This window comes from Parasteatoda tepidariorum, chromosome 2 (genome assembly GCF_982258835.1).
Source record: "Parasteatoda tepidariorum strain Cologne lab strain chromosome 2, Ptep-v5.0, whole genome shotgun sequence".
Taxonomy (NCBI): domain Eukaryota; kingdom Metazoa; phylum Arthropoda; class Arachnida; order Araneae; family Theridiidae; genus Parasteatoda; species Parasteatoda tepidariorum.
This window is the reverse complement of record NC_141756.1, coordinates 1814082-1827555: the sequence shown is the minus strand read 5'-3', so window position 1 is coordinate 1827555 and position 13474 is coordinate 1814082. Positions and strand designations below refer to the sequence as shown.

Sequence of the window (13474 nt, the reverse complement as noted above, 5' to 3'; positions counted from 1 at the left end):
AAATTTCCAGGTTTTTATCCATATTTCCCTGATTTTTCCAGGTTTTTTCCAGTATAAAAAAAATTCCCTGATAATTCCAGGTTTTCCAGGTGGGTGGCCACCCTGTTAATGACATTTTGTTTAAGTAAACTGAAAAATGTAACTCCATATAACTGTAACAAACTTTTTAATTCATTGTTTGTAAATATACATTATTTTGTTTATATTAAACATAAAGAGTGCAGTATATCAAATATTTATAACAAATCGGCCCCACAAAACAAATTAAAAAATCGGACCCATTTCCTGAAACTTATTTTTCCAGTCACGTTTTGACAACTACCCCAGCTGCTACATGGCGGTCCAGTTTTAAAAAATATGCAATCGATGAAAGTTTCACAAATCTTACTTGTTCCTTGATGACAATGTCTGCTAGTTCTGCTGGACTAGAGAGAATCTTCTCAAATTTCTCGTTTGTGCATAGCAAATAGAGAAATTGTTTAGGTTTAGAAACTGCATCAAAACTTGTCTTTTGTTATAGATTAATGCAGAGTGGTGCAGACAATGTAATATTTGATTTTGAATGGTGATAATTTTGTAAATAAATTTTACTTTGTTTAACATTCAATTGTTTTTTCTATGAATTATCCATTGTATGTCAATCTCAGTACTTACTTTTATGTCATTTTCTGAATTTCTGCCAGTTTCAGCCACAAATGTGGCAGAAAAGGGTTTCTGCCATGCCAGTTTTAACCGGTTTCTACCAGTGGTTTTAACCACCTCGGCAGAAACTTGCCAACCAAATTTTTTCCTTGCCCAAATAAAAATCTCAAAATATAATTATTAAATAAAGAATATAAATAAGAACATATAATAATAAATAAATCTAATTTATAAAGAATATATAAATTAGAACAAAAATTATTTTACAGAATTTTCCTAAAATTAAGTTGGTTGATAATTTGATTTGGTAATAGATTTTATTTTATAATAATAGAATTGGAAGTTTTTAATAAAAACTGCAATAATCTAAAGAAAGCATATGCCTAAATGCAGATGGTATTGGGTACTAGAAGTTAAAAAGAAAAAATTTCTTACAAAATTTTTATTTCCTACTATAGTTCTTAATTTACTAAATGCATTTAGAAAGAAAATAATTTTTTTTTTGTCTTGTCTATAGTTTTTTTGAAGGTTTTTAACATTCCTTTCAAGTTCTGTTTCCTCTGACTTCCACGACTCAAAACCATACATCATAGCTTGCAGTTTTCTTCCAAATTATTTTTCGAAATTTCACTCTTTAACCTAACTTGCTTAAAGAAATAAGCTTTCCATGGTCTCGTTTTGTTATCGTTCCTTTATAGCTACTTTCTACTCCAGTTTTATATTTTCGATATCTGTTTTCATCTTCTTCACAATTTTATTATCTTCTGCGCTTCAGCGGCTCTTTAATTCTGTTTTTTTTTTAAATAATATTTCTTGCTTTTGTTTATCAGAGTACATGATGTAACTGTGTTTTGAGGAGCCAATTTTGAGAGCTCTCAGGTACTTACAGGTGCACAAACAGGATCATTACAGAACATCTTTAAGACATCCACAATATTTAATCTACCATTCAAAGTCCTTTCATTCAATGAAACTCTTTCTTTAGTTAAAATTCCCTGAAGACAAAAAAAAAAAAAATCTTCTCTTGACACTAGCAATTCTATGATAAATACAAAGGCACACTTTTAAATGTTTTTTTTTTTTTAACTGGGAAATTTTTCCTGTCCCATAAAATATTTCATTTTGAAACTCCGGAAATGGTATATTCTTGCTGCTGATGTTGTCTTAACATGTTCAAACCCTAACAACTTCCACTCATCTAGAAGGACATAGACAACAATTTCTTCTGGTAGTGCTGTAGCAATTTATGTGATATATTTTGAGCATTTTTTCTATAACTAATTTACAACATTTTACATTTTTTATAGCTAAAAGTTTTTTATTCACAATCAAAATTGCAAGAAGTTATTTCTTGTCGCGCACATGTTGTCTTGCAGACGCGGTCCACCCATGTCCACATGAACGGGATTGGAGAAGATATATTGTACATCTTCTATAGAGGAAGCGGAAAAAAATCATCAGCTCACATAAAGAGCAGGCGATCCATCAGTGTTTAGGCATTCAAAGGAATTTTCTATTAGAATGTGAGTTTACTTACACAGGGTTGCCACAGAAAAAAATGAACAAAATAGTTGCTTTTAGTAGCCTAAAGCATGAAAATAGTAGCCAAAAACTAGGAAAATAGTTGCCTAACTAAGAACAAAAATTCATCAAAAATAGGACTAAAATTTTGTTAATGACATATACCATGATCCATTCAGTCAAGTTATGACAAATAGGATAATTTTTATATAAACGTTAATGTTTATATACCGTAAAATACCGATAAAGCGCCCCAACTCGATAAAGCGCCCCCCTGTAGTTTCACATCTATGCAGATTGCCAATCAGTACCCAAAAAACGCCCCCCCCTCCTACATGCAGCGGCGCTTCCGACGAAATATTTTTTTGTAGCAAAAAAATTTGTCAAGGAAAGTTATTTAAGAAATAATTTTCTGACTATTAAAAAAAATTAATAACGAAGTCGACGAAATATTCGCCCGTATCGCGATCTGCTGCAGAACATCGCCAATTCTTAGCTAACTTTCGGCAGCAGCCTGTAAGAAAATAAATAAACGAAATAATAATTTTAAAAAAACATCGCATAAGGAGAAAATTTAAAAGGTATGCATCTTGTATCCACCCCCAGCTTGAAGAAAAATCGCAAGCTAGAAATCTATTTAGCGCCTTAGCAATTGTAATTTAAGTGAACAGAAAAGGAAGAATAGGACCCTAAATCCGACACTCACGGGACTGACGAAATGCCGCACTTCGGATCTCTTTCGGAAATTCCAATATGGCCCCCAAATATTACTATAATTCAATTCCACTGTTAATTTCAGAAAAACCAATAAATTTAGTCAAGTTTCGATCATAGATTATGATGGGGTGAATTTAAAACTGGCCCATCATAAGAGAAGAAGAAATAATCAGAATCCTATGAAGAAGAAATAATCGTTTCTTCTTTGGAGCGAGATCATAGTTCTCGTTTTTTCTTTTAGATAACATTTTGTTTTAACAAAAGACGCTTACCTCGCAAGAAAAAAAAAAAGCTTTTTAAACTAAATGCTAACAAACTAACAATGAATAGCAACAAAAAACAAGCTAAAAATTAATAACGATAAAAAAAGAAAAAAAGCAAGCAAGCAACAATTAACAAGAAAAAATAAAAAGCGGCAAAATAAAAAAAATTAATGAATCGAATAAAAAATCGCAAAAGGGATAAATTCATTTTATTGTCCATGTGGTAGTTTCAATGTCAACTGGGTGTGGCCAATTTATGGTCAAACAGAGGAGGGAAATTCGGGGGCAGTAAAGCACAGCTGTCAAGATTGATTGATCAGTTTTTTCCAACTTCCATTTCTTTATTTTGTTCATTGGAAATGCGGGTGTTTTTACTTCTCACTTTATTTTAAACTGCTTTAGAAACAGATGTTTCCTTTGATACAGATTTATTATTATTTTTTTCTTCAGGCTTCGTTTTTATTTTTAAAAGATAAAATAAAGTAAGTTACTTCAACAGAATAAAATTCAAAATAAAAAGAATATAGCTGATTTTTTTTGTCTTAACAATATAAATTTCTTAAAAGAAAAAACGAAAAAGATTAGAAGTCAAGGTCACCTTGATTGGAATGTACACTCACTGATAAGAATGTGAGAAAAATTTAGGGTGTGGTGGGAGAGTTGAATGTAAAAGATTGAGCAGAAAAGAAAGACGGTGCTTAGAATTTTCTTGAGTACCGTTTATCGGCCCCCCTCTATATCACGCCGATTTTCGTCAAAATTAAGGGGGGCGCTTTATCGGTATTTTACGGTATATATATATATATATATATATATATATATATGAAAAGTGATTACTCCAATTCAAAATTCGTAATATCGTATTAAATTTATTTATTTTAAATCATGCAGAATTTCGTAGCAATAATCATTGAAAAGGCGATCGAGAAATAAAATAGACTTACAATGGAGTCTGTGCAGATTGAACGAATTAAAAAGTGAAGACTCAAATTTGCAATTCAAAATTTTCAACATTTTTTATTTTTTGGGCAAAAAAAAAGTTCAGTGTGTTCCAAAACTATCTTGTGGGAAGCAGATTTTCCACCCAATTTATGCTTAAAGAAAAAACATCGCTAGGAGTACAGAAAAGTCTCCCAATAGTCACCTTTTCCTGAAAATAGTTGCTTTTTTAGCCTTTTCAGGCAAAAAAAGTTGCCAAAGTCGCCTCATGCCAAAAATAGTTGCATTTAAGTTGTCTGTGGCAACCCTGCTTACACATCTTTTTTCATGGTTTCATCTGATTTATTGGTCTCATGCCAAATTCCACATGGGAAGAAATTCATTCCTATAAAAAAATTCAGTTTGGGGCAGAATGTCATCCAACGGCATTGAGCAGTGCATTTAGTGATTTTTCGGTGCTCTTAAAAAAACTCCAACTATTTCATAGAAAAAGTGACTTTTCTAATAAAATAGTGACCTTACTTAAAAAAAATTTCGTTGACTTTTAGTGGCCCAGTGCAACCACTGTTATTCTAATCATAAATTAAGAATTAAAAGGAAGAAAAAAAGACTGTGAAAAAGAAGAGTTCTTTAAAAATTTCCATCCAATTTGTTTTAGAATTTTCTTTTTAAGACAAGAAATTTTTAGTACAAAACATCAAAACTGTGCAGATCTACATACCTATGGAAACTTATGTTTCTGTGTCTTCTGTAAAAATAATATTAGTTACAGAAGATTTATTTAAAGCGAAAAATTCTTGGTAGTGGGTGACTCATATCGCTGATAACCAATTATAGAAAAAACAAAATTCCCTTATTTTTTAAACATCAACAAATAAATGAAAGTTTTATTTTATACATACATATTTCTATTTCAATTGATACTAAAAAAAATAGTGTTATAATAAATAAAAAGGAAAACAAATTGTAAGGAAAAAAGAAATAAAATTTTTTTGTGTGTGTGTCTGGAAAATCTACTAAAGTGACTGCAGCAATTTTCTTCTGATAAATTGAAATTAATAAATGTCATAAAATGTCAAGATATATATATTTAGGCAGAGTGATTAAAATAATATTGTTACTAATCAATGAATTCATTATTAAGATTTTAAAAAAAAACTGTTGAAAAAAAATACCTAAAATCAAGAGAATAGTAAACTGACCTCTTTTTTTATATTCTTAACGACTTCAGCAACTGCAGCTTTACTGGGAGAATCTTCAGCTACTTCGGGAAACAAATGTTTCTTTTTGGAATCGAAAGCTTTCGATCCTTTACCTTTTGCCAGGCGACTCTTATTCAATTTTTTTGATGAATTTAATGTTTCTCGTTTTGAAATATATTCAGCATACTTCTGTTCTTCCCGTTTTTCCTTTCTAAATTATTAAAAAAGAACACCTTTGTAAGGAATAAAAATAACTAATTAAATATACAAAGGATAAATTATAATTATATTAATAATGTGACAATTTTCAATCATGTTTTAAAGAGTTTTTTTTTTATCTTGTGCTAAATAAATTTTGGCATTGATCTTTTTTAAAAACTTGAAATTTCATACACAAAACCTTATGATTTTTTAATAAATTTAACTCATTTTAAAACTTCACAAAAACAATCATTTATTGAGAATATTTAGACAGTAAACTGTAGTAAAATGATATTGAAATTTTAATATTGCAATATTTTCTAGATTAAATTTATATCATTTAAATAAATATTAAAGTAAACTAGTTCTAGTTTATATTAAATAATAGCTTTATTACTAATGATGAAATTAATCAATATTTATGATACTGTATTTGATAGTTATGGATATAAATAGTACTCGGTTAAATTTTTGATAATTTTGTAGTCGATAATGATTACGTAACTATTATTACCAATAATACTCAATAGGAATATCAAAAATATTGATGTTTCCCATTTTATTGTCCAGTTCTAGTAAACTTCCAGTTATTAGCAGAATTAGACATCACAACAACAAACGATAACGAAGTTCTAAAATTAATCACCAAAGTGGATGAAAAAAATTGCAGAAATAACACTAACTTCATTGATGAGTGGACTATAAATACTAAATGCTGGAGCAAACATAACTAATATAAAGTTGTAAACATAAAAATGCAGGATATGCTTAGATTCTACTTAATATTTATGACTTACACATGCATAACTAATAAATGAATTAAATTGATAAAAAACAACACTAAAACTGAACAGAAATACATAAATAAAAAGGAAATTGAGGAAGTAAAACATTTTACATATCCCCGTATCAACATATTTGTGGGACTCATAAAGATGTTGCTTAAATAATAATTAAAAACACAATTAACGTTGAAGTCACTCAATAAAATATGGAGATTACGCAACGTTCAAACAAAGCTAAAACTGAAAAACCGGGCAAAACTGGACCGGAAGGGATGGTATGCTTCGCTTGTGGCCTCATGTGCCACACGAACACAAGGAGAATTAAGTCACATCAAAAGTCATGTAATTCTCAACCCAAATGAGGGGGTGCCAACTACTCCGCTTTCTGAAAAAAGTTTTAATAAAGTGGTAACAAATGAAATTGTAAGCCTTGTAGAATAAGGATAATTACGCTTACTTTTTAAAAGTGTCGCCACATGATAACTGCAATAAAGTTACATTTCTTACGATACTTAGAATATTTGATATGTAGTGGTGGAAAAATTACTTAAAGTAAAAAATACTAAACTAAAAATAATTTAATTTCGCTACCACTAGAAAATATTTTTTTACAAAGCGGAGAAAGTTGGCATTTCTGCAAATGCAGAAAAGAAAAGAAAAAATAAATCTAAGCAACAACTGATACATAAAAAAAATCAAAATATTAAAATTTTCAAAAAAATCTATTACTAAAATTACTAATACACTATCAGATTAATCTGATTTTTGTGATCAAATTTTTGAAATAAAAGTTTTTTTTTTATTGATTTTTCTTTTCAATTTATGAAATTTTTTCCCCATATTGTACGATTACATTTCCCTAATAACACTGAACACACAACCATAAACAAAAACTGCAAAACGAAATAGTTACAAACAATTGCACACTCTACTGCTGGCCGAACCAGATCAGTGCCTTAATGTAACTTGGCACTGTTGCAAAAAAGTTCATCTTTTTGCTGAGAGTAAACCAAGGAGAGAGATGATTAGTAAAGTATAAAAAAATAATAATAACTTCCTAAAGCGATGTTGTTGTTTTTTCGATGGCTGAAAAAAAAAATTTATTCCTGTATTATTATTTTTTTAATTTCTGTCATATTTTTATTAATTTACAAGACAGTACAGTAATCAAAGTAATAAGTCTTGTTTATTGGAGTAAAATATATTTTCTTTATTGGTGTTATGGTGTTATTAAAGGAAATTCTATGAATGCAAAGTATAAATTAATCATTAATTTAGGGGGGGGGGAAGATTGTAGCATATTCTATTAAACTGTCTTGGCACAGATTACAAACTAAATTGGTAGGAGGAAATGATTTTAGAAGAAAATATTGCAGTACAGTGGGATTGAGACCACACTTTAATTTTTAAACCATAAAAAAAAAAATTTATTCCTACAGCATTTTTTAAAAAGGGCTGCAAAAGTGAAGATTTAAGGCAGAGAATAATTATAGCAAGAACAAGTTTAAAGAACTGCATAAATTCTGGAGAGGACCAAATATTGAAATAAAAGCAAAAGTTGTAGTTTACAAAGCAATTGTTTGAGAGATTTTACTTTATGGTTCATAAACATATTAACAGACAAAAATGGAAAATAAAAATTAGAAACACTTCAGAACAAATGTCTGGGATTTATTTTTAAATTTTTTTGGCCACACAATTTAAGAAAAAAAAATTTTTTTTTGAGAGAGAGAAAAAAAAAGCCAAAATAAAGACTATAGAAAAGGGAATTCTTACATTGAGATTAAGCTGGCTGGGTCACTTAACTAGTAATCCTAAAAAAATTAGCATCTATTGTTCTCACATAGGTCCCTGAAGGAAAAAGAACTAGAGGAAGACCTGAGCTTACTTTACAGTGCATGATGTTAAATGAGTTGAAGAACCCAGAGATTTCTGAATGCTGATTGATACTAAGTGCAAGATTAGATAGAGATATGCAGGAAAGCATGAAAAGGAGCAACAATTTGTGGCATGTGCAGTGGTTGACAAATAAAAATACTAAGTTTTAAGTGTTTTCTTAAGAATTTAAAATAGAATACATATTTTTGGGGTGATTGTTTTGGATATGTTAATAATTCTAGGAGTGGTCACTTTTTCTAATGGCTGATTTTTCATACAAAGGAGATTTTTGAATGTTTTCTAATCAATAACAGTAAACAAAAAATAAAAAATTTTAAAAATTGAAATTAGTGTTGCATTTTTTACACACAAGATTTTGTCCCAGAACCAGATAGTGATCTTTTGATAAGTGAAAAGTTAAACTAATTTCTTCACCTTGCAACCTTAATATACTGTGTGAAATACTTTTCATTTTTCTTTAAATTCATTTATGGAAGTAAAAAAAAGCTATTACCATATTAAATATTTGTATGAATAAAGGAATTTTATATTTAAGCTTTAAAAAAACAAACCTCTTTTCAATGATTTAATGAGAAGAAACTATTACTACAGGCACAAGTAAAAACAAACATATAAAAACATTTTTTGATATTAATCTTTTATTAACTATATACTAAATAAATAAAATGAGAATGAATAGCAATTTCTTTGAAGCAGAAAGCAATTTCATTTATATCAATTACATTATAACTAAAAAATAACTTCATTTATATCAGTTACACATTGCTGAATAAATTTCTCAAAAAAAATAATTTATGCTTTGTCTGCCTTTTTTCTTGTGTTAATACAAAACTATTTTTCAATGTAATGAATATTTGATAGAAAATATATTGTACAGAAAATATATTATAATGAAAATATATTGTAAGTAGTCTTAATATCAACAACTAATTTTAATTAAAGTACACAAACTATTTATGCCTTGATAGTCATATTTAACAATTTTTTAAAAAAAATATCATTAAATTCAAGAATGTTATAACTTTGATAGGATGACCCAGGGTAATTCATGATCAGTCTGTTTCTGGGGTAAATAATGATCACCTAAGTTTTATTTTAAAAAAATTATTTTTCTTTAAATTTGAGACATGGACAAGAATGCTTGTACACTTTACTACAATATAACTACATTTACTTAATAATAGTTTTTTGTTTAATGTAACAAAATGAGCATCTTTTAAACTGTTCTGTGTATTTTCCATTTCAAAGATGGGTTTCAAAATGTGCACTAAATAATAAATATTAAATCTAAATAATAAATATTTTGAGTTACTTTCTTTATCTTTGATATGAAAATAGTGTAAGCTTTTGTTTAATTGTTTCACATCTATTGTAAACATTATAATTTATTATAGGAAACTATATCAAATGTTGCCCCCTACAGATGGGGTAATTATTGATCACTGGGGTAATTCCTGATCATTGTCATTTCTTTTTATAAATAGTATTAAAAATAGCTAATAAATAGCTAGTTGTCTTTTCTTAAATGACAGTTCAAATTTATTAAGAGGAACAACTATAAAATATATTTTAGCTGTAATCACAAAATTTGTTTTTAACTGTATGCAAGACAAATGTGTTCTGATATGCACCATTTCTGGTTTATCTTACCTTGCTTCTACCTTAATTTTATGTGTGTACATTGTTAGAATAATTTTTAAGTTTATAAATTAGCCTAATATAAGTATGGTGAGAAATTACGAGTCAGAAGAGGATACTAAGCTTCTAGAAAGCAAAATTAGTGAATTTCTTTTAATGATTGAAAATGAAAATTTCAGTGTGAGGGCTGATGCCCGAGCTGTTGACATACCTTACTAAACTTCACTTTCATTTAATGGAGATAAAAAAAAATCCAGCAAAAGAAGCCCATGTGGGAACTCTTTCTTATATTCCAGCAGAACATGAGAATGAGTTGGCTGCTTGCCTAAAATGTATGGCACGTTGCAAAGATTTTTGGAAAATTTAAAGTGTTAATCTTTATTCTTGCTTTTAAATAAATCGTTTTATTGGCTGCTTAAACATATCTTTTTGGTTTATTTGTTTGATCTTGATGTCTTAATTGTTAATTACCATTGCTTAATTATTTTTAAACGGTCCCTTTACTATAAAAACTGGTGATCAGTAATTACCCCAGAAGTGATCAGGAATTACCCCAGAAATGATCAAGAGAAGGGGTAATTCCTGATCACTAAAAATTTAAAATCTTTTAAATTGTAATTAGATTTTCAAACAAAAGAAGGTAACTTAGGACTCATCTCATATAGCCTCAAACTACCAGTAAATATTCAAATTCTATCTTGAATAGTTTTTTCACAAAATAGATGTTTGCATTTTTTGATCAGGAATTACCCCAGGTCACCCTATATTTAAATAAATCATGTTTTTAGCTACTAATTATGAAATAATAACACTTTTGCTTTAATTGAACTGATTTAATTGACAACTTTGTTTCAATTGACATGTACATATGATAAAACTGCAGATAACCAAGACCTTACAAAACATTAATAAGAGATACTTACTCTTCAAGATTTTGTAACATATCATCAAGCTGGTCATCAAATTCCCCATTTTCAACCATATCAATATATGATTTCAAAACACTAATATGAAATAAAGCATAAAATAATTAATATCTTTCAGTATAAGTATTTCAGAAAAAAACAACAAAAAAATTAACATATTTCTGCTATTAGATGCTTTAGGGTGATGTAAAAAGCTCGTCAATCTCTAATTCATGCGACCGCAGATCAATTGCTTATTGTTATCAAAATCACTGGATTCCGATACATTAAAGTTAACACTTTCGGTGATCATGTCTACCAGTGTTTCCGAAAATCCTCTAAACTTCTAAAGAATTATTCACCGTGTATTTAGAGGGATCTGCAACATTGTTTGAACCCTCTTTTAGCCTAGAGTGGTCATGCAATAACAGATAAATAGAAATGTCTTTATGTAAAGTGAGGTTTTATTATCTGAAGGTTAATTATCTGAACCAAGAATGAGTGTGTTAACGATCCTGCTTGCTTTCATAGAGTTTGACGATAGCTGAAAGCAAACTGATTTAACATTAAAACAAAAAACTGATAAATTACGAAAAATAAGTCGAATCTCAGTTTCCACTTGGAAAAATTAATACATTTGTAAATTTATCTAATTTCTCAATTTGCTTATTGTTATCAATCAGTTAATGTTATCAAAATCCTTGTACAGCAAAGCATTCAAAGGGGACTTCTGCATTTTAAAGTGTTTTTAAGACTTAAATACGTCAAAAATATTTTTACTTCGTTTATACAAAAATTTACAAATTAAAATTCAAAAATTAATAAATTGTTAATAATACAATTAAAATTATTAAAATTTTAAACAAGAAAAATTCAACACTTTTTGGAATCAGGTCAAGTTTTTCTGTAGTCAACACATTTGGCATTGAATTGAAAAGCATTTAAAAATGGAAACTAAAATGTAATAAAAAAAGTTTTTTTCAGAATTTTTTTTCCATCACAGCAACTAAACTCTGTTTCCACATGATTACGATGCATACGAACGTAGGAGCTGGCTTTTGAAACCCCCAAATTTTGCGAAAATCAGGGAGTCGACTTACGTGCATTTAAGTCAGACATTTGTTGATTGTGAAATATCGATTCCTTATAAACAATGAAATAGATATGAATCAATTTACACCTTTCAAAAACTCATTTTAATAAGTTATATGCAAGTCATTTTGAATTCCCTTTTATCATATTTTCTGTACGCATAAGGGTTTTTTAGAAACACTTTAAATTACAATCAGAAAAAATTAAGAAAACTTGATATTAAGAGTAATTCAAAGTGTATAAGACAATGAAAACTTACAATAAACAAGGTATCTGCCACATTTTAGATTTTCAAATCCATGACTTTCTATGTTTAATTCCCAGAATTTTTTACGACTTAACAAAGTTAATATTTTCTCGGACAAAAACACAACAATAAATTTAAAAAGGCATTATAATAACATTAATTGAAATGATAGGTGTAACCAAAACTGTTATACTCTGCATCTTCATATTTATAGATTTTAAATTTAAAAAACAAAGTAAAGAAAGAGTTGAAGCAATAAAACAGTTGAAAAATACAAAAGCAAATAATTTTTTTACTTTTTTTTTCTGCAGAATTATATTCTAAAGATACTCTTCTTAGAAAGAAAAAAAAATATTCCAGACTTTTCCGTTCTCATTTCGGAATTTAAAAAAATTCGCCTACGACTGGCTTTTTTCAGCAAGAATTTTAAATTGATAAAATAAAAATTCTGAAATCACAGAAGTTTAGAAGATAATTCCCTCTAGAAGTGATGTTTTTTCTTTCATTTTTTGAAAGAACACCATAATTTTTAAAGAACATGATAAAAACATTTTATATTTTAATAAAATATGACCGTGATGGGGATTTTTTTGCTAATTAAAATATTCGGAGCACCATGAATTTGGAGGGGGAGGGGGTAAATTCCATTTCAAATATTAGATTTTTCGGCTACCTTAATCCATGACTTTCCATGATTTTTCTTAAAAAAATAGTTAAAATCCTGACATTTCATGTCAAATTTTGTTCAATACCAAAATTCATGACTTTCCAGGTGTGCGGATACCCTGAATGAAAAACTCCAGAACATTATCTGTAATAGATTCAATAATGTTATGCATATTTATTTGAACAACCAGAGAGAAATTTGTGAAACACTTATATTTTGAAAAAATTTTGTAAATTTTTGTTTTTAATTTCAAAAATTTTAATCCTGGTTTTTTTTAGCGATCCACCTATACACCCGACATACCAGAAATTTGTTATCACATAAAAAAAAACAGGGGGTTGATTTATACTCCAATATGTTTAGTAAAAGTACTCTGGCAACAGTCAAAAGATCATGATTAAGGCATGATAGAGGTGAGTATTACACACAGGACGCCTTTACATTCCAACCTAGGTGGGAGGACTTCAAGCAGCCCCTGTTCTTCACAATCATAACCTTAAATACTCTGAACTAATCAGGAAATGTATATTGTAAAATAACAGTACCTTCGATGGTGGATAAAAATACAAAAAATTAATAATAACTTTCAACGTACATTTGTAATTATACTTTAGTTAAAACCTTCTTCCCTGATACCTCTAAAAAACAAGCATCTTTTTAAATAGGTCAGGAGAAGACCAATTTTTAATATATCTCTGGGGTTTTAAAAAATGGTAATGAGGTTTAAAAAAAATGAGTACAATTTTCATTTTTTAA

General features: G+C 28.6%; 1 protein-coding gene across 2 annotated transcripts in view; it reads right to left on the bottom strand.

Annotated features, from left to right (window-relative positions):
• LOC107451879 (uncharacterized) overlaps positions 1-13474 on the bottom strand; it is a 77405-nt gene that overhangs the window by 58874 nt on the left and 5057 nt on the right. For both annotated transcript variants that reach the window (XM_043050110.3, XM_043050109.3), the window contains exons 6-7: positions 10731-10811; positions 5285-5495 (exon numbers count right to left, since the gene is read on the bottom strand). In XM_043050110.3, the coding sequence (XP_042906044.2) occupies positions 5285-5495; positions 10731-10811 (292 nt within the window). The remainder of the gene's footprint in view (positions 1-5284; positions 5496-10730; positions 10812-13474) is intronic.